The sequence below is a fragment of the Taudactylus pleione genome, unplaced genomic scaffold (genome assembly GCF_031769625.1).
Source record: "Taudactylus pleione unplaced genomic scaffold, aTauple2 ptg001330l, whole genome shotgun sequence".
In the NCBI taxonomy this organism is placed as follows: Eukaryota; Metazoa; Chordata; class Amphibia; order Anura; family Myobatrachidae; genus Taudactylus; species Taudactylus pleione.
The window spans coordinates 760,447-782,922 of record NW_028285730.1 but is presented as its reverse complement, the minus strand read 5'-3'; the positions used below and the strand labels follow the sequence as shown (position 1 = coordinate 782,922).

Genomic DNA, 22,476 nt, shown 5'->3' with positions numbered 1-22,476 from the left:
CAGTGGGTTCTAACCCTGGCGGTTTTGCAGCGGTTGTAAAGCTGCAGATAACAAACCGCCACCAAACCGCAGGGGTTAGAACCCGCCACTTACTAAATTTTGCCCAATGAATGGGCCCCATAGTGATATTGAATGGACCCCATAGTGATAATGAATGGACCCCATACTAGTGATAATGAATAAACCCCATAGTGATAATGAATAGACCCCATAGTGATAATGAATGGACCCCATACTAGTGATAATGAATAGACCCCATAGTGATAATGAATGGACCCCATACTAGTGATATTGAATGGACCCCATACTAGTGATAATGAATAGACCCCATAGTGATAATGAATAGACCCTATAATGAATGGACCCCATAGTGATAATGGGCAAAATGTACTAAGCAGTGGGTTCTAACCCTGGCGGTTTTGCAGCGGTTGTAAAGCTGCAGATAACAAACCGCCACCAAACCGCAGGGGTTAGAACCCGCCACTTACTAAATTTTGCCCAATGAATGGGCCCCATAGTGATATTGAATGGACCCCATAGTGATAATGAATGGACCCCATACTAGTTATATTGAATGGACCCCATAGTGATAATGAATGGACCCCATACTAGTGATAATGAATAAACCCCATAGTGATAATGAATAGACCCCATAGTGATAATGAATGGACCCCATACTAGTGATATTGAATGGACCCCATACTAGTGATAATGAATAGACCCCATAGTGATAATGAATGGACCCCATACTAGTGATATTGAATGGACCCCATACTAGTGATAATGAATAGACCCCATAGTGATAATGAATGGACCCCATACTAGTGATATTGAATAGACCCCATACTAGTGATAATGAATAGACCCCATAGTGATAATGAATGGACCCCATACTAGTGATATTGAATGGACCCCATACTAGTGATAATGAATAGACCCCATAGTGATAATGAATGGACCCCATACTAGTGATATTGAATGGACCCCATACTAGTGATAATGAATAGACCCCATAGTGATAATGAATAGACCCCATAGTGATAATGAATGGAGCCTTCTCAGAGAGTTGTGATGATCGATGTGTCCCGCGATCTACTGATTTTCACTGGCTGTGCTGCTGATCTCTCTCGCACATCCTCGTGCGATAATCATCTTCTTCGGACTGTGCAGACGTCACATGTAGCTGCCTGCGTGCTGTGATTGGTGGTTGCTGCAGTGCTGAGCGCAGGGCAGCTCGGGAAGATGGAGGATAGTGTGGGCCGGCTGGAGGAAGAAGCGCTGAGGCGAAAACAGAGACTCCGGGAGCTGAGGAGCAAGCGGGTGAGGCCGGCGGCGCTGCAGAGTATCACTCTCCCCTCTCCCTGCACAATATCACTGCTCCCTGTGTATGTGTGTGTGACTGGCTGCAGACTATCACTGCTCCCTGTGTATGTGTGTGTGACTGGCTGCAGACTATCACTGCTCTCTGGTAGTGTAGAAGCAGAAAAGAAGTGATAATGGGGGAGTGGCTGGGACCTCGGCAGTAGGGTCCACAGACGAACACAATGGGGAGCAGGGGCCCGGGATTGACTGTCATAGAATTGAAAGGTTTGAGAGTGAGATGAGAGGTTAGTGGGGATGGGGTGCAGGAGGTGACTTGGTGTAATCGGGTGAATAAGAATCCGCAGTGTCAGCAGGAGTGAGATGAGAGGTTAGTGGGGACGGGGTGCAGGAGGTGACTTGGTGTAATCAGGGGTGAATTTAAGAATCCGCAGTGTCAGCAGGAGTGAGATGAGAGGTTAGTGGGGACGGGGTGCAGGAGGTGACTTGGTGTAATCAGGGGTGAATATAAGAATCCGCAGTGTCAGCAGGAGTGAGATGAGAGGTTAGTGGGGACGGGGTGCAGGAGGTGACTTGGTGTAATGAGGGGTGAATATAAGAATCCGCAGTGTCAGCAGGAGTGAGATGAGGTTAGTGGGGATGGGGTGCAGGAGGTGACATGGTGTAATCAGGGGTGAATATAAGAATCCGCAGTGTCAGCAGGAGTGAGATGAGAGGTTAGTGGGGACGGGGTGCAGGAGGTGACATGGTGTAATCAGGGGTGAATATAAGAATCCGCAGTGTCAGCAGGAGTGAGATGAGCGGTTAGTGGGGACGGGGTGCAGGAGGTGACTTGGTGTAATGAGGGGTGAATATAAGAATCCGCAGTGTCAGCAGGAGTGAGATGAGAGGTTAGTGGGGACGGGATGCAGGAGGTGACTTGGTGTAATGAGGAGTGAATATAAGAATCTGCAGTGTCAGCAGGAGTGAGATGAGGTTAGTGGGGACGGGGTGCAGGAGGTGACTTGGTGTAATCAGGGGTGAATATAAGAATCCGCAGTGTCAGCAGGAGTGAGATGAGAGGTTAGTGGGGACGGGGTGCAGGAGGTGACTTGGTGTAATGAGAGGGGTGAATATAAGAATCCGCGGTGTCAGCAGGAGTGAGATGAGAGGTTAGTGGGGACGGGGTGCAGGAAGTTACTTGGTGTAATGAGGGGTGAATATAAGAATCCGCAGTGTCAGCAGGAGTGAGATGAGAGGTTAGTGGGGACGGGGTGCAGGAGGTGACTTGGTGTAATGAGGGGTGAATATAAGAGTCCGCAGTGTCAGCAGGAGTGAGATGAGAGGTTAGTGGGGACGGGGTGCAGGAGGTGACTTGGTGTAATGAGGGGTGAATATTAGAATCCGCAGTGTTAGCAGGAGTGAGATGAGAGGGTAGTGGGGACTGGGTGCAGGAGGTGAGTTGGTATAATCAGGGGTGAATATAAGAATCCGCAGTGTCAGCAGGAGTGAGATGAGAGGTTAGTGGGGACGGGGTGCAGGAGGTGACTTGGTGTAATGAGGGGTGAATATAAGAATCCGCAGTGTCAGCAGGAGTGAGATGAGAGGTTAGTGGGGACGGGGTGCAGGAGGTGACTTGGTGTAATGAGGGGTGAATATAAGAATCCGCAGTGTCAGCAGGAGTGAGATGAGAGGTTAGTGGGGACGGGATGCAGGAGGTGACTTGGTGTAATGAGGGGTGAATATAAGAATCTGCAGTGTCAGCAGGAGTGAGATGAGAGGTTAGTGGGGACGGGGTGCAGGAGGTGACTTGGTGTAATCGGGTGAATAAGAATCCGCAGTGTCAGCAGGAGTGAGATGAGAGGTTAGTGGGGACGGGGTGCAGGAGGTGACTTGGTGTAATCAGGGGTGAATTTAAGAATCCGCAGTGTCAGCAGGAGTGAGATGAGAGGTTAGTGGGGACGGGGTGCAGGAGGTGACTTGGTGTAATCAGGGGTGAATATAAGAATCCGCAGTGTCAGCAGGAGTGAGATGAGAGGTTAGTGGGGACGGGGTGCAGGAGGTGACTTGGTGTAATGAGGGGTGAATATAAGAATCCGCAGTGTCAGCAGGAGTGAGATGAGGTTAGTGGGGATGGGGTGCAGGAGGTGACATGGTGTAATCAGGGGTGAATATAAGAATCCGCAGTGTCAGCAGGAGTGAGATGAGCGGTTAGTGGGGACGGGGTGCAGGAGGTGACTTGGTGTAATGAGGGGTGAATATAAGAATCCGCAGTGTCAGCAGGAGTGAGATGAGAGGTTAGTGGGGACGGGATGCAGGAGGTGACTTGGTGTAATGAGGAGTGAATATAAGAATCTGCAGTGTCAGCAGGAGTGAGATGAGGTTAGTGGGGACGGGGTGCAGGAGGTGACTTGGTGTAATCAGGGGTGAATATAAGAATCCGCAGTGTCAGCAGGAGTGAGATGAGAGGTTAGTGGGGACGGGGTGCAGGAGGTGACTTGGTGTAATGAGAGGGGTGAATATAAGAATCCGCGGTGTCAGCAGGAGTGAGATGAGAGGTTAGTGGGGACGGGGTGCAGGAAGTTACTTGGTGTAATGAGGGGTGAATATAAGAATCCGCAGTGTCAGCAGGAGTGAGATGAGAGGTTAGTGGGGACGGGGTGCAGGAGGTGACTTGGTGTAATGAGGGGTGAATATAAGAGTCCGCAGTGTCAGCAGGAGTGAGATGAGAGGTTAGTGGGGACGGGGTGCAGGAGGTGACTTGGTGTAATGAGGGGTGAATATTAGAATCCGCAGTGTTAGCAGGAGTGAGATGAGAGGGTAGTGGGGACTGGGTGCAGGAGGTGAGTTGGTATAATCAGGGGTGAATATAAGAATCCGCAGTGTCAGCAGGAGTGAGATGAGAGGTTAGTGGGGACGGGGTGCAGGAGGTGACTTGGTGTAATGAGGGGTGAATATAAGAATCCGCAGTGTCAGCAGGAGTGAGATGAGAGGTTAGTGGGGACGGGGTGCAGGAGGTGACTTGGTGTAATGAGGGGTGAATATAAGAATCCGCAGTGTCAGCAGGAGTGAGATGAGAGGTTAGTGGGGACGGGATGCAGGAGGTGACTTGGTGTAATGAGGGGTGAATATAAGAATCTGCAGTGTCAGCAGGAGTGAGATGAGGTTAGTGGGGACGGGGTGCAGGAGGTGACTTGGTGTAATCAGGGGTGAATATAAGAATCCGCAGTGTCAGCAGGAGTGAGATCAGAGGTTAGTGGGGACGGGGTGCAGGAGGTGACTTGGTGTAATGAGAGGGGTGAATATAAGAATCCGCGGTGTCAGCAGGAGTGAGATGAGAGGTTAGTGGGGACGGGGTGCAGGAGGTGACTTGGTGTAATGAGAGGGGTGAATATAAGAATCCGCAGTGTCAGCAGGAGTGAGATGAGAGGTTAGTGGGGACGGGGTGCAGGAGGTGACTTGGTGTAATGAGGGGTGAATATAAGAGTCCGCAGTGTCAGCAGGAGTGAGATGAGAGGTTAGTGGGGACGGGGTGCAGGAGGTGACTTGGTGTAATGAGGGGTGAATATTAGAATCCGCAGTGTTAGCAGGAGTGAGATGAGAGGGTAGTGGGGACTGGGTGCAGGAGGTGAGTTGGTATAATCAGGGGTGAATATAAGAATCCGCAGTGTCAGCAGGAGTGAGATGAGAGGTTAGTGGGGACGGGGTGCAGGAGGTGACTTGGTGTAATGAGGGGTGAATATAAGAATCCGCAGTGTCAGCAGGAGTGAGATGAGGTTAGTGGGGACGGGGTGCAGGAGGTGACATGGTGTAATCAGGGGTGAATATAAGAATCCGCAGTGTCAGCAGGAGTGAGATGAGCGGTTAGTGGGGACGGGGTGCAGGAGGTGACTTGGTGTAATGAGGGGTGAATATAAGAATCCGCAGTGTCAGCAGGAGTGAGATGAGAGGTTAGTGGGGACGGGATGCAGGAGGTGACTTGGTGTAATGAGGAGTGAATATAAGAATCTGCAGTGTCAGCAGGAGTGAGATGAGGTTAGTGGGGACGGGGTGCAGGAGGTGACTTGGTGTAATCAGGGGTGAATATAAGAATCCGCAGTGTCAGCAGGAGTGAGATGAGAGGTTAGTGGGGACGGGGTGCAGGAGGTGACTTGGTGTAATGAGAGGGGTGAATATAAGAATCCGCGGTGTCAGCAGGAGTGAGATGAGGTTAGTGGGGACGGGGTGCAGGAGGTGACTTGGTGTAATGAGAGGGGTGAATATAAGAATCCGCAGTGTCAGCAGGAGTGAGATGAGAGGTTAGTGGGGACGGGGTGCAGGAGGTGACTTGGTGTAATGAGAGGGGTGAATATAAGAATCCGCGGTGTCAGCAGGAGTGAGATGAGAGGTTAGTGGGGACGGGGTGCAGGAGGTGACTTGGTGTAATGAGGGGTGAATATAAGAATCCGTAGTGTCAGCAGGAGTGAGATGAGAGGGTAGTGGGGATGGAGTGCAGGAGGTGACTTGGTGTAATGAGGGGTGAATATAAGAATCCGCAGTGTCAGCAGGAGTGAGATGAGACGTTAGTGGGGATGGGGTGCAGGAGGTGACTTGGTGTAATGAGGGGTGAATATAAGAATCTGCAGTGTCAGCAGGAGTGAGATGAGGTTAGTGGGGACGGGGTGCAGGAGGTGACTTGGTGTAATCAGGGGTGAATATAAGAATCCGCAGTGTCAGCACGAGTGAGATGAGAGGTTAGTGGGGACGGGGTGCTGGAGGTGACTTGGTGTAATGAGAGGGGTGAATATAAGAATCCGCAGTGTCAGCAGGAGTGAGATGAGAGGTTAGTGGGGACGGGGTGCAGGAGGTGACTTGGTGTAATCAGGGATGAATATAAGAATCTGCAGTGTCAGCAGGAGTGAGATGAGAGGTTAGTGGGGACGGGGTGCAGGAGGTGACTTGGTGTAATCAGGGGTGAATATAAGAATCCGCAGTGTCAGCAGGAGTGAGATGAGAGGTTAGTGGGGACGGGATGCAGGAAGTTACTTGGTGTAATGAGGGGTGAATATAAGAATCCGCAGTGTCAGCAGGAGTGAGATGAGAGGTTAGTGGGGATGGGATGCAGGAGGTGACTTGGTGTAATGAGGGGTGAATATAAGAATCCGCAGTGTCAGCAGGAGTGAGATGAGAGGTTAGTGGGTACGGGATGCAGGAGGTGACTTGGTGTAATGAGGGGTGAATATAAGAATCCGTAGTGTCAGCAGGAGTGAGATGAGAGGTTAGTGGGGACAGGATGCAGGAGGTGACTTGGTGTAATCAGGGGTGAATATAAGAATCCGCAGTGTCAGCAGGAGTGAGATGAGAGGTTAGTGGGGACGGGGTGCAGGAGGTGACTTGGTGTAATGAGGGGTGAATATAAGAATCCGCAGTGTCAGCAGGAGTGAGATGAGGTTAGTGGGGACGGGGTGCAGGCGGTGACTTGGTGTAATCAGGGGTGAATATAAGAATCCGCAGTGTCAGCAGGAGTGAGATGAGAGGGTAGTGGGGACGGGGTGCAGGAGGTGACTTGGTGTAATGAGGGGTGAATATAAGAATCCGCAGTGTCAGCAGGAGTGAGATGAGAGGTTAGTGGGGACGGGGTGCAGGAGGTGACTTGTATTCAGGATTGAATGTAAGTATCAATTCAATTGTTGCTCCATTTGGGTGCCCGTTCCGCGTACAGTATGCGCGCCCAATGACATGGGTTCTCTGCTCGCAAATCTCAAGAAATGTCTAACTACAGCTATGCGCGCCTGAACGCAGTAATAATTGAATTGCTCTGTCAGACGCCCATTAGTTTAGGCGTTTTCTGCCAACGAAGTATTTAAGAGTTGGTTAATTGTGATATAGAAACAGGTCACATACGTGAATGTGTGTAATGTCCGGTGCCTCAGACAGAGGTTCCTGCACCAAGGCACAATGTATATTACACATGTACTGTGTCCAGGCCGCTGTTGTTCATAACCTTGTCCTCGTAGTATCTGGTAGATAATTGTATCCTCTCCGGGTCTGTGGAAGGAAGTGCGGGGACCTGTGTAGAGAGATAGGCAGCCCGGCTTACTATTTATATATCACTGCACTATAGGCAGGGAATGTAATATCTACTCCTGCAGAAGCTTTTCCTTCCTCCTCATTTGTTGTCATTCGTTTTACTGCTTCGTTGCTATGATGTTTGTCCTACACCTTAGAGACGTCTCTGAGATATATGTTGCTTCCCCCCCCCCAGACTCCAGGGGTTCTGTGTTGAGGACTTGATCCGATCACTGCATATGGAAAGTTTGCATCGCAGTGTTTTTGGAAAAAGCCACACTAGTAGTACAGACATTGTCCTTGTTGGGTGAGAGTTATGTAGAGGCCGAGAGCATGTATGCCACGATTGTGTGTGTCACCGCTGATTATCACACATGAAGTGTCTGAGCTCTGTATATTTAATTATGTGTCTCCAGCATGCTGTCCTTCCCATGCCTCTGCTGAAAGGTAACAGTCATGTATCAGTGTGGGGCAATGCACAGAGCGACAGGCCGAGTTGCAAGCAAGTCACCCACAATTATACTTATACTGCGTGCATGCAACTAACTATGTAGTTTTGTTATATATATTTGTCTTCATTCTAGCACCCTGCACCTGTAACAATCCTCTTTCCTGCTAGAATGAACACTATATTGTGAAATCGGACCTTGATCTAAATTAGGTCATCACGCACATTTGCGCAATGACCTGCTGCATCCTAGCTCCCCCTACCTTTGCTGTGCACGTCAGGTGCGAATTGTATGTGTTCTCTGCACTGCCAGGAAAGAGAGAGGACTGGGAACGGGGCTGGTAAGTATAACCGGTCAGCAGGGGGCGGTGAAGAGAGCGGACAGGGGGGAGCTGCATCTATCTATCTGTCTGTCTCTATTCTGCACAACTATGCCTGTAGTCTTTGAAGTCCACACAGGTGTCCTCGGAGGGGCTTCCGTCCTCTGGAAACATGGCCGCCGGCCTACATGGAGATCATGGCTGTCACTGGTCACTTTATCTTATGACTTGAATGCAGGATCTCCCAGTTTACTGGTTGCCTAAACATCTGGCTGATTATTTAACGCTCTATGGATACACGGGATCTGTACACCCATCATATAGTCTGACTGTGCCCCGTTATTCATGTAGCAGAGATTATTATTCATGTAGCAGAGATTATTATTCATGTAGCAGAGATGTGACTCGTTTTGTGGTCTCTCTTACAGACACGAGAGGATGGTGGTGCGGACGGTAAAGCTCCGGGAGAAGAGGAGAGGAAACACAAGTCAGTATATCTGGTGCTGTACGGTTATTGCATGTTCTGTCCATGTCTGTATCATTCAGGCACCTGTCTATATCATCCTGACATGGACACCCACAGCTTACATTCCTGCCATGCATTGTGAAGGTGGCGATCATAGTCCCCCAACGCAGATCGCTGAAACCAGATATCACGTGGCCGGTCCCCCCGTGGAATATGCTGCGAAGAATGTTTTTAACACACGTTCTGCTGATTTGTGTAAAATACATATCTGATGGAGACACTTACCCTGGTGCCCAGTGGGGTCAGGGGGGATTCTGTGACGTTATGCTGCTGCCTCCACTGGGTACAGGGAAGCTCCGATGCTGACTCCTGTTTCCGTGAATGAAATGCGCAGTGTCCGGGTAGGTTCCCCGGGCTGTTGGCTCAGTGGGGACAGAGATAATCCCCTGTGGAGTTATGCTGCCACTTCTCCGGTTCCTAGAATGCGCAGTGTTGGGAGGAGCGGTGTATGTGGTCCTGGCTGCCCAGTGTAGCAGATGCAGCGGTTGGGGCACAGGAGGGGCTTCTACTGAAGCGTCATACCAGAACTCTGCCATCTGGGGCAGATTAGCACTGTCACCATGGCAGTGGCACCAGACTGAGGGACCTAAAGCCGTGGAAGTAATTTGCGCAGGAGCTGTACAGGTAAAACTGGCATGGGAACAGACGGGGCTGTGACTGTGCTTGTGGTAGGGTGTGAGGCTGCCTAGCTGTCAGTGTAGTCATTGTGGAAGTAAAAGGTGTGTAGTCCAGGCTAATACCTGTGATCCTAATAGTACCAGCCTGAATTGGTTAGAAGAACAGGGGTCATCGTCACCTGGGTATGAGTGTAGTGTGTAATGCAGAGAGGAGGCTCCCAGCTGCCCAGGAATATAGTTACCATGGTGACATCAGTGCTATGTGGTCACACGGTGTCATCGTCACCTGGATATGAGAGTAGTGTATAATGCAGAGAGGAGGCTCCCAGCTGCCCAGGAATAACAAGAGATATGGTAAGAACTTACCTTTGTTATCTCTGTTTCTACGAAGTCCATAGGGTCCACAGGGTGACCTTGGGGTATAGCTGGATCCTCGGGCACCACGGAGTTAAAGCTTTTAGCTGCTCCCAGGATGCACTTGGGTCCAACCTCCCCTATACCCCGCCCCCGAGCCACAGGCACCTCAGTTGGTAAGCAGCCCAGGCCGGAGGAGGAGACGAAACAGAGAGAAGGAAGACTGGAACACACAAGAACCATACTCACAGAAATGGGAGACGGAAAACTGGTGACCAGTCACAGAGCCCATATGAAGCCAGGTGCGTCAGGGCGGGTGCCCTGTGGACCCTATGGACTTCGTAGAAACAGAGATAACAAAGGTAAGTTCTTACCATATCTCTTGTTTTCTACTTCAGGCTCCATAGGGGTCCACAGGGTGACCTTGGGGATGTCCCAAAGCAGTCCAACTAAGGGCGGGGACGCTCCTGTGCTGATAGGAGAACCCGGCGCCCAAAGGATGCATCCTGAGAGGCAAAGGTGTCAAACGCATAGAACCTCAAAAAGGTCTGAATGGAAGACCAGGTGGCCGCCTTACAGAGCTGAACAGCAGAGGCGCCACGGCTAGCAGCCCAAGAAGGGCCCACGGACCGAGTGGAATGAGCCTTAACAGAGGCTGGAACAGGTAAACCCTCCTGCATATAAGCCTCAATAATAACAGAACGAAGCCAACGGGCTAGAGTCTGTTTGTTGGCAGGCCAACCCCTCTTGTGAAAACCAAAGAGGATAAACAAAGAATCCGACTTCCTCACAGAACTAGTCCGGTCCACATAAACCTGGAGTGCCTTTACAACGTCTAAGGAAGTCTCCCCAGCCGAAAGATCAGGTGACTGAAAGGCTGGTACAACAATTTCCTGATTAATGTGGAACCTGGAAACCACCTTAGGCAGGAAATCAGGACGAGTGCGAAGCACCGCTCTGTCCTGATGAAAAATCAGAAAAGGGGGACGACAAGAAAGCGCCCCCAAATCTGAAACCTTCCTGGCAGAAGCAATTGCCAAGAGGAAAACAGTTTTAAAAGTTAGCCACTTGAGCTCCACTGACTCCAAGGGCTCAAAAGGAGGACCCTGTAAGGCCCTAAGAACCACCGCCAAATCCCACGGGGCCACAGGTGGCACAAAAGGAGGCTGGATTCTCAAAACACCCTGGAAAAAGGTGTGTACGTCCGGCATAGCAGCGATCCTGCGCTGGAACCACACCGACAGACCAGACACGTGTACCTTCAGTGAAGAAAGACGTAATCCTAAGTCCAAACCGGACTGAAGGAAAGCCAGAATACGCGAAACTCGGAACACCTGGGGATCATAGTTTCTGGCCTCGCACCACTGAAAGTAAGTGTGCCACACTCTGTGATAGATCCTCGCGGAAGCAGGCTTGCGCGCCCTCAGCATGGTGGCAATAACGGAGCTAGAAAAGCCCCGCGCCGTCAAAGATAGTCGACCCAGATCCGGGTGAAGACAGGGCCCCTGAGACAACAGGTCCCGCCGTTGAGGTAGGAGGTACGGAGCGTCGATGGACAGGCTCCGCAGATCGGAGTACCACGGCCTTCTGGGCCACGCTGGGGCCACCAGGATCAGTGTGCCTCCGTCCTGTTTGAACTTGCGCAGGACCCGAGGCAGCAGAGATATCGGAGGGAACAAGTAAGCCAGTTGAAACAGCCATTTCACCGACAGCGCGTCTATCAGACTTGCGCCTGCGTCCCTTGTCCTTGACCCGTACACAGGCAGCTTGTGATTGTAACGGGACGCCATCAGATCCAGCTCTGGCAGCCCCCACTTGTCCACGAGTAGTTGGAATACCTCTGGATGAAGCGACCATTCCCCGGGATGCACATCGTAACGGCTGAGGAAGTCTGCCTCCCAATTGAGGACTCCTGGGATGAAAACTGCCGAGAGAGCTGGAAGATAGCGCTCCGCCCAAGCCAGGACGCGGGACACCTCCGACATCGCAGCTCGACTGCGAGTCCCTCCCTGGTGATTGATGTACGCCACCGTGGTGGCGTTGTCTGACTGCACCTGAACGGCCCTTCCGTGAAGAGCGGTGCCGGACGACTGCAGGGCTCTGTATACTGCCCGCAGTTCCAGGATGTTGATGGGAAGAATCGCTTCCTCCGCCGACCAACGACCCTGAAGTGACAAGGAGCCTGTCACCGCCCCCCAACCCCGGAGACTGGCATCTGTCCTGAGCAGAACCCATTCCGGGATCCAAAAGGGGCGCCCCTCCAGGAGATGCGCTGTCTGCAGCCACCAGGCTAGGGACAGACGCACCTCCGAGGACAACACCAGCATCTGAGAGCGGATCCTGTGTGGCAATCCGTTCCATTCCGAAAGAATCAGCCCCTGCAGGGGCCTGGAATGGAACTGGGCAAACTCCACCATGTCGAATGCCGACACCATGGACCCCAAAACTCTCATCGCTGAGTGCACCGACACTCTGCCACTGCTCAGACACCTGTGAATCCGCAGCTGTAAGGAGGAGACCTTCTCTGGAGTCAGAAAAATCCGTTGCTGACGAGAGTCCAGCAGGGCCCCCAAATGAACCATCCGATGTGATTGGATGAGGGAGGATTTCTTCCAGTTGATCAACCAGCCGTGCGCCTGTAGACAAGCTACCGTCAGGTGGAGATGCTGGATCAGTACCTCCGGGGAGCTTGCCAGCAAGAGGAGGTCGTCTAGATACGGTAGCAACCGTATCCCCTGGCTCCGAAGGTGAGCCGCCATGACCGCCATCACCTTGGTAAATACCCTTGGTGCCGTGGAGAGACCAAAGGGTAGAGCCCTGAATTGGTAGTGGTTGTGGAGAATAGCAAACCGCAGAAACCGTTGGTGCGATGTTGCTATAGGCACATGGAGGTAGGCGTCCTGGATATCCAGGGAGACCATATAATCCCCCGGTTCCATCGCCAGTATGATGGAACGCAAAGTTTCCATCCTGAATTTGGGAATCCTGAGAAACCTGTTCAGGGACTTCAAATTGAGGATGGGGCGATGAGAGCCATTGGGTTTCTGCACCAGAAACAGCGTAGAGTAATACCCCATCCCACGTTGAGACTGTGGTACGGGTATAATGACCCCCGCCGTCAGCAAGGCCTCTATGGCTTCCTGAACCTGCAAGGCCTTGGTTTTGTCCTGAGAAGGACTTGTGCAAAAAAACTGGCAAGGCGGCCTGTGCCGAAAAGACAGGGCGTACCCCTGGGAGACCACTTCTCGCACCCAGGCATCCGTGGTGGTATTGTGCCAGCACTGGGCGAATTGAAGAAGTCGGCCTCCCACTCTGGGGTCCCCCAGAGGGAAGCCCGTCCCATCACGCAGAAGGCTTATCTTCTGGCTTGGAAGAAGGGCGCCTAGCACTCCAGGCTTGCTTCTTTGGCTTTGAGGCGGTCTTGGGTGCAGACTGCCTCGGGAAGGACTGACCCTTTGCCTTGCCCTGAACCCGAAAGGAACGAAACGCCGAGCTCCGGACCTTAGCAGGTGTAGTAGCTGAAGGGAGGAAGGCTGACTTGGATTTTGCCAGGGTATCTACTATTTTGTCCAGGTCCGGACCAAATAGTAATTCCCCATTAAAAGGTAAGGCCTCCAAGCCTTTCTTTGAATCCGCGTCTGCTCTCCAAGACCGCAACCACAAGGATCTACGAGCAGACACTGCTGCCGCCGAAACCCTAGAGGTCAACAGGCTAGCATCCAAAGATGCTTCTCCAATGTAGGAGGCGGCATCTCTCATCTGCCCTAACAACGCCCTCTGGACGTCCGGAGATTAATCCGTAAACGTGTCCTCCAAGGCGTTGGCCCACCCCTCAATGGCCTTGGCCACCCAGGAGATGGCCATGGACGGCCGGGCTACAGCCCCTGAGAGAGAATAAATAGACTTTAGACAAGTCTCCACCTTCCTGTCCGTAGGATCCTTCAGCGAGGATATAGACGGCAATGGCAAAGTAGCACTCCTGATGAGGCGTGTTACATGGGAATCGACTGCAGGCGGAGTTTCCCATTTCTTACAATGCGCTTCCGGGAATGGATAATTGGACGCCAAGCGTTTCTGTGGCAGGAAACGCTTACTGGGCGTCTGCCAGGCCACCGCCATGTGATCAGTCAACTGATCAGACAAGGGGAACGCTGTAGAAGTAACCTTAGCTTTTTTAAAACTAGGATACCTTGACTTGGGAGCGGGTGCCTCATCCTCAATCAGAAGAATAGCCCGCACCGCCTTAACCAGAGCCCGCACATTGATGGAAGACTTAGTGTCTACCTCCTGGACTGAGGCATCTGAGGCTGAGTCATCCTGTACCTCACCATCATCCGAGAACCCCTCAGAATCTGAAAGATGCGCAGCCTGTGCCATGACTGAGCGTTTAGACGCCCTGGAGGGCACGTCACTGCGCAACATCGACTGAAAAGCCGAAGATGCTGCCGCCAAATCTTGGACAGTGTGTGAAAGCGCATCCACCCAGGGTGGAGGAGCTGTCACAGGAGCCTGAAACGGCACCACAGCCGGCTGTGCCACAGGGGTGGACTGAATATACATTGGCAACCCCGCATAGGGACCAACAGGCTGAGACCCCGGGGGAGTCTGCAATAATTGTGGGACACCCGGGGAATGGGGGATGGCAGGCTGGGGCAACGCCCTAGTAGGGGCGGCAGTCGGGACCGACAGACGGTCCGCGATTGACACCAGCACCTGGGAAAACATCGCCCATGGTGGCTCCTGCGAAATGGGAGGTTTAGACGTACCAGGGACCGCCTGGCACCGTCCGCACAGGCCGTCCTGTGACAAATCCTCCCTATCCACTCCTGCAGAACAGCGCCTGCAGGAGAACAATGCTGGAGCCCCGGAGTGCTCAATCTCCTCCTCAGACATGACTTAGGAAGAAAACGTGCGCACTCGCCAGTGTGCTGAACAACAGCCCACAATATGGCACCGTGTAGCACACAACTGTATGTGACGGACCTCACAAATACGTGATCTATATAGGTGAGGTCAGTAGAAACACCCTTCCCCCGCACACCTGTAGGGCTTGTAGGAGAAGGAAAGGGATAGGTACAGGCTGACAGTAAGTAGAAAAAAGACACAGACAGGCAGCACTAGCAAAAGTCACATACCATGCAGGAAGATATACTCACTGCACCTTTCCACTACAATCAACCTGCCCAGATTCAGTGTCTGGGAGGGCTATAGCGCTGTGTACACTGTCCTTGTCGGGGGAGAGGTACACAGGGGGACCGGTCCGCGTGCTCCCTGAGAGTATCCACGCTGCCAGTAAGAAAATGGCCGCTGGAGACCTCAGAGGAGGAGTGGCCGAGTAGCTGCAGCTCAGCGACGCCAGACTCCGAGCTGAAAGGCGCGCTGAGCTGAGGGGAGGAGCCGCTAGACAGGGAAGGCTTCCTCCCCTGGCTAGCATATTAACCCCCGGGTTGCCGGCATCCCGCTTGCCGCGATATTAACCCTGGTGGTCTGGCGGGGTATGCCTCCGCTGGAGGGGGGGCCCGCCGCCACCGCTAGCGCCCCCGGTCTGTCCCCTAGACCGGGGGCATGGGACTGCATTTGAAAGGAACCCGCGCACCGCCGCTAATCAGCGGTGCGCGGCTTACCTGATCTCCCCGGCGTCTTCCGGCAGCAGTCCCGGGGGAAGCCAGAGTCCGGCTAGTACAGACTCTGGCTTCCCCCGCCGCGATCCCCAGTTCAGTGCTGGCGTCGCGGCGCCAGCAGGGAGAAGGAGCGGCAGCGTGGGCGTCTGTACAGACAGCCCAGCGCTGCTGCTCTAGAGAAAAAACTTATAGTAAAAAATAAATAAATTTAACTAAGTTAAATAAAAAATTAAAAGCTTTAGGGGGCTGCTCCTGCAGCCCACCCCGCAGGGTGACCCGACTCCGGCCGGGCACCATCTAAAACTGAGGTGCCTGTGGCTCGGGGGCGGGGTATAGGGGAGGTTGGACCCAAGTGCATCCTGGGAGCAGCTAAAAGCTTTAACTCCGTGGTGCCCGATGATCCAGGATCCAGCTATACCCCAAGGTCACCCTGTGGACCCCTATGGACCCTGAAGTAGAAATAGTTACCATGGTGACATCAGTGCTATGTGGTCACACGGTGTCATCGTCACCTGGGTATGAGTAGTGTGTAATGCAGAGAGGAGGCTCCCAGCTGCCCAGGAATATAGTTACCATGGTGACATCAGTGCTATGTGATCACACGGTGTCATCGTCACCTGGATATGAGTGTAGTGTAGGTGTGACAATGTATGGTGCTGTGTCATATAGGGGGATGTATGAGCTGTCACCTGGATATGAGTGTAGTGTAGGTGTGACAATGTATGGTGCTGTGTCATATAGGGGGCAGTATGAGCTGTCACCTGGATATGAGTGTAGTGTAGGTGTGACAGTGTATGGTGCTGTGTCATATAGGGGGCTGTATGAGCTGTCACCTGGATATGAGTGTAGTGTAGGTGTGACAATGTATGGTGCTGTGTCATATAGGGGGCTGTATGTGCTGTCACCTGGATATGAGTGTAGTGTAGGTGTGACAATGTATGGTGCTGTGTCATATAGGGGGCTGTATGAGCTGTCACCTGGATATGAGTGTAGTGTAGGTGTGACAATGTATGGTGCTGTGTCATATAGGGGGCAGTATGAGCTGTCACCTGGATATGAGTGTAGTGTAGGTGTGACAGTGTATGGTGCTGTGTCATATAGGGGGCTGTATGAGCTGTCACCTGGATATGAGTGTAGTGTAGGTGTGACAATGTATGGTGCTGTGTCATATAGGGGGCTGTATGAGCAGTCACCTGGATATGAGTGTAGTGTAGGTGTGACAATGTATGGTGCTGTGTCATATAGGGGGCAGTATGAGCTGTCACCTGGATATGAGTGTAGTGTAGGTGTGACAATGTATGGTGCTGTGTCATATAAGGGGCTGTATGTGCCGTCACCTGGATATGAGTGTAGTGTAGGTGTGACAATGTATGGTGCAGTGTCATTTAGGGGGCTGTGTGAGCCGTCACCTGGATATGAGTGTAGTGTAGGTGTGACAATGTATGGTGCTGTGTCATATAGGGGGCTGTATGTGCTGTCACCTGGATATGAGTGTAGTGTAGGTGTGACAATGTATGGTGCTGTGTCATATAGGGGGCTGTATGTGCTGTCACCTGGATATGAGTGTAGTGTAGGTGTGACAATGTATGGTGCTGTGTCATATAGGGGGCTGTATGAGCAGTCACCTGGATATGAGTGTAGTGTAGGTGTGACAATGTATGGTGCTGTGTCATATAGGGGGCTGTATGAGCAGTCACCTGGATATGAGTGTAGTGTAGGTGTGACAATGTATGGTGCTGTGTCATATAGGGGGCAGTATGAGCTGTCACCTGGATATGAGTGTAGTGTAGGTGTGACAATGTATGGTGCTGTGTCATATAGGGGGCTGTATGAGCAGTCACCTGGATATGAGTGTAGTGTAGGTGTGACAATGTATGGTGCTGTGTCATATAGGGGGCTGTATGTGCTGTCACCTGGATATGAGTGTAGTGTAGGTGTGACAATGTATGGTGCTGTGTCATATAGGGGGATGTATGAGCTGTCAGCTGAGTATTGCACAGTACCGATGTTTGTTTGGATGGAAATGTCACCTATATGCTTAGGGCCTGATATAGAGATGGGCGGTAATACAATCACAGCCGCATTATCTCACGGATCGCAGTTGCGACAATATGCTAATGCCTTCCAAAGCGCAGCCCAGCATAGCGACACCCACTGCTGCCTTCTCATATCAGTGTGATGACGTATAACAGCGCAAACATTGGTACCATCGTCTCACACCGGGCAGTCACGCAGCATGTAAGTCAGACCAGCCCAAACACTGCCGCTCTCCTGCAGATCAAAAAGGCCAATGTATGCACGCCGTTTAATGGTCCGACACACCTGCGTTTTTATGAACTCCCCTCCTCCCCCCGTTATCACCCCCAAACACTGACTTCTTGTCACTCACTTTGCCAATGGTTCCTCTGTAGAACGTAATCGCATTGCAATCCCTGCGCAGTAGTAAAGGATCATTCGTTCTGCAGAAATAGCGGCATTGCGTCTGTCCCTGAATCAGGACCTTTACCTTCTGTCCTCCTAGGGAGCTGAGACTGCGGAATTACACTCCCCAGGACGAGGGGCTTAAAGAGTGGAAGGTGCCCCAGGCCAAGCCGATTTCAGGTGGGCACACTCCTGATATACTGATATATAATGCCTGTATATTATAAACCTCTGTAAATAGTATCGGTATAAAAAGTCGCTTCTGTGTGAGCAGTAACACATGGTGCGTCAGGTCACCTACAGTATCTTAAGCTGCATACACACACAACGATTTTTTTAATGAACGATTTGAGTAAACGATTTTTTCCCTTGAAAAAATTTACTAAAATCGTTTACTAAAGTTGTTCATTTACTAAATGTCATGAACGATTTTTATGAACTACAAACGATTTTTGCATATTCCCTTAACGAAAATCGTTGAGTTGACAAGTCTGACTGAACGACAAACTACAAACGTGAACGCGCATGAACGATAATCGTTCATCGTTTGACTCAGAAAGTGAACGATTTTTGCCATCAATTATCGTTAAACGATATCGTTTAACGATAATCATTAAAAAAATCGTTGTGTGTGTATGCAGCTTTAGTGTTATATGGTCACTATACACCTCGGTGACTTACAATATCCATATAACTAACAGAAGAGAATGTGTTATTCCACAACGTGTTCTCCAGTGCCACTTCTTACCCCCCATTAAATAATCTGATTCAAGTCAGTGACTCTCCCTTTGCATTAGGGACAGATTAGCCGTGGTTCTATGCATTGAAGAGCCGTGTTAATGTTCAGCGACTATCGATGATTTCTTGAAACGCGCTCCCAATTCCCACACAATTCAATTAGAAACAGCGTTGCATCAATTCTGTGGTGTGCAACCTACCCTCGGCCCTCCAGCTGTTGTGGAACTACACATCCCAGCATGTCCAGCACTGTTATAGCATGCCCTAATGTCAAAACCGTGGAAAGGCATGCTGGAACGTGTAGTTCTACAACAGCAGACGGGTCGCATGTTGAATACCCCAGGTGTTGAGGTTTTTGTAACATATGCAAGTTCATACACCCCTTTTCCATCAGTACATCACCTCAACATACGTGTCCCACGTCATTAACACATTAACATACACGTTTCACATCATTTACACCTCCACGTACCTGTCCCTCATCATTTACACCTCCACGTACCTGCCCCTCATCATTTACACCTCCACCTACCTACCCCTCATCATTTACACCTCCACGTATCTACCCCTCATCATTTACACCTCCACGTACCTGTCCCCCATCATTTACACCTCCACGTACCTGTCCCTCATCATTTACACCTCCACCTAACTGTCCCTCATCATTTACACCTCCGCCTAACTGTCCCTCATCATTTACACCTCCACCTACCTGTCCCTCAACGTACCTGTCCCCCATCATTTAACCTCCACGTATCTGTCCCTCATCATTTACACCTCCGCCTACCTGTCCCTCATCATTTACACCTCCACCTACCTGTCCCTCATCATTTACACCTCCACCTACCTGTCCCTCATCATTTACACCTCCACCTACCTGTCCCTCATCATTTGCACCTCCACCTACCTGTCCCTCATCATTTGCACCTCCACCTACCTGTCCCTCATCATTTGCACCTCCACCTACCTGTCCCTCATCATTTACACCTCCACCTACCTGTCCCTCATCATTTACACCTCCACCTACCTGTCCCTCATCATTTACACCTCCACCTACCTGTCTCTCATCATTTACACCTCCACCTACCTGTCCCTCATCATTACATTTAAAGCGGCACAAACATTAAGTGTAAAACCCGGTGTGCTTTATATTTAAAGTTCTTTCCTCTTTAAATGATCATCTCACACCCACCGAGAAGCCGCTGCTGCTGTATAAATCCTGGTGTAGCCATAATGTTAACGATCTGTAGCTACATCAGGTGAGTCCTCGTATCACCTACGTTCTCTTGTGTTATTGTTGGCTGCCAGTAAGAGCCAGAGATAGCTGGCAGCAGTTACTCTCCGCACACACAGGGAGGGAGGGTGAGTGGGTATTCATACTTACATAATGTATAATTAACACATTTTTCTGCAAACAAGATACCATCGATGTATAATTCAACAGTAACATGAAACCGCCTTAGGATGAGAGAATAATACTAGAAAGAGTTCAGGAAGTAAACATACGATTATCATCGTTAGCGAGAGACTTCTCATGGTGTAACCTTTTCATTCTTTGTTTTAATATACATTTGTGTGTGTGTGTCTGTGTGTTTTATAACCTTTAAGATGTTGTCATAAATTGAATTTGATGTGTGTGAAAGGGGCATTTATTTATCCTAATTGGAATCTGCTGAATGTACGTCTGACCTGGTCTCGTTGCGCCCTCTAGTGGAAGAAAAAGTGAAAGACCAGCTTGAAGCTGCCAAGCCGGAGCCCATTATAGAGGAAGTTGTGAGTACAGATCTATACATGTAGGATCACCTCCCGCTGCCATACGCGATCTGTTTCCCTTATTGTGTAGTATGTAAGGAGAACTGCGGAACATGGGTTGGTTCCTGATCATTTTTACCTCTTTCTCACAGGATTTGACAAACCTTGCACCAAGGAAACCAGACTGGTGAGTGCTTATTGCTGCGATGGTAGGTGAGGTCTCCGCATCCATGTAGAGGGGGGCAGCTCAGATAATGCAGTGTAGAGGGGGGCATCTCAGATAATGGAGTGTAGAGGGGGGCATCTCAGATAATGGAGTGTAGAGGGGGGCAGCTCAGATAATGGAGTGTAGAAGGGGCAGCTCAGATAATGGAGTGTAGAGGGGGGCAGCTCAGATAATGGAGTGTAGAGGGGGGCAGCTCAGATAATGGAGTGTAGAGGGGGGCAGCTCAGATAATGGAGTGTAGAGGGGGGCAGCTCAGATAATGGAGTGTAGATAGCGGGCAACTCGGATAATGGAGTGTAGAGGGAGAAGCTCAGATAATGGAGTGTAGATAGCGGGCAACTCAGATAATGGAGTGTAGAGGGGGGCAGCTCAGATAATGGAGTGTAGAAGGAGGCAGCTCAGATAATGGAGTGTAGAGTGGGGGCTGCTCAGGTAATGGAGTGTAGAGGGGGGCTGCTCAGGTAATGGAGTGTAGAGGGGGGCAGCTCAGGTAATGGAGTGTAGAGGGGAGGCAGCTCAGATAATGGAGTGTAGAGGGGAGGCAGCTCAGATAATGGAGTGTAGAGGGGGGCAGCTCAGATAATGGAGTGTAGAGGGGGGCAGCTCAGATAATGGAGTGTAGAGGAGCATGTTGGAGTGAGGATATTACAGAACCCGTAGCAGTAAACCCTCCTCAAATTCTCCTCTTTTGATGCAGGGACCTGAAGAGAGATGTTGCCAAGAAGTTGGAAAAGCTGGAGAAGAGGACACAGCGAGCGATCGCAGAGCTAATCCGTGAGTTATTCCTCAGATATTGAGTTTCTGGGTGCTGTATCCCGCTGGATCCTTCCTATACCTTGCTTATAAAGATGAGTGGGTGCAGTGCTCACTCCCAGCCTGCAGGAGGTGCTGTATATTCTGCGTTTGTCTGAGCTCAGACTCGTGGTACATGGCAGCTCCTTGATTTAGTTTTTTGGGTTCGTTATCTTAAAGCAACTTTTTTTAAAAAAACTTGTATTAAAAGGGGTTACCCACATGTGGACGTTTCTGTACATCACCCACATATACAGATACGTGTGGCCTTCCTGTAGCGCTGGGTCACTAGAGCAGAACATGGGACACAGCTATTCCGCTGGACTGGACAGATTGTGTCATCTGTGGCTTCACCTTCATACAGCACCAGGGATAAGATCCCAGCATTCCCTTGTTCCCATCTCCCTCTATAGCCCCTCTAGAATGTAAGCTCTGGAGCTCAGCCCCCTCCCTCTCTGGTCCCCACATAATGAAGTGATCTGCGGATTATAACTCTGTACAGCTGTAGGTTTGGTGTCTGGTCTGATCCCCCATGTACTACGTCATTCTGCTGTACATTGCATCCACTATGCGCGGTGCTGCCGTTCCCTTCTGGCACCATATAATAATAATGCGGAGTGTTGCCCGGCCTCCTGCCCCTTTAATAAAGTGGCGATTGCTATATATTTGGGTCTGCGTTCCCATCGTTTTCTTTGTCCCGCAGGTGAGCGATTACGGGGACAGGAGGAGAACTTGGCATCTGCGGTTTCCACTGCGAAACAAGAAAACGAAGATTCTGACTGATTTCTCTGCGCAGCGCGGCCCTGAAGCTGCCGATGATCTGACCGCCATAACATGTGACTCTTCCGCCATGTGCACCCTCAGCGGTGGCGGGGCTCAGGCCGAGGCGGGATTACTGCGTCACCAAAGCGCTGCTTTTAGAACACAGAACGTAATAATTATATTACAGCATTGGGAGGATCACTCTTGAGGAGGTCACCGATGTGGACGCTACCAGTCGCCATGTCTGCCAAAAATAATATATAAGATAATGTTATATTATTATGGTTCTATACAAGCCTGCGCAGAGTCGCGTTTTCTCATGAGACGGGTCCGGTTCTGGTCACTTTGTGTATATAGTGTCTGTAAATAATGGATGTCCTGTTTTCATAGCTTTTATAATAAACTCAGCATAAAATACAGAAGGTTTAGTTGTTTGTTGGCGGCTGACAGGTGTCGGCAGATCCGGTGCTGCGTCTCCCCTCTGCCCCCCCCACTCTTCCTATAGACACCGGTTATTAGTCATTCACACATGGTGCCCGGACCCACTTGTGG

The 22,476-nt window shown here is 50.8% G+C and overlaps 1 protein-coding gene across 1 annotated transcript; it reads left to right on the top strand.

The window, feature by feature from the left end:
- Positions 1-1,151: 1,151 nt before the first annotated feature.
- CCDC12 (coiled-coil domain containing 12) lies at positions 1,152-22,346 on the top strand. Its single transcript, XM_088463183.1, has 7 exons — positions 1,152-1,320; positions 8,544-8,602; positions 17,755-17,834; positions 20,104-20,165; positions 20,297-20,331; positions 21,068-21,144; positions 21,866-22,346. Exons 1-7 carry the CDS (start codon positions 1,243-1,245, stop codon positions 21,943-21,945), a joined length of 471 nt encoding a protein of 156 aa, XP_088319309.1. The 5' UTR covers positions 1,152-1,242; the 3' UTR covers positions 21,946-22,346.
- The last annotated feature ends 130 nt before the right edge of the window (positions 22,347-22,476 follow it).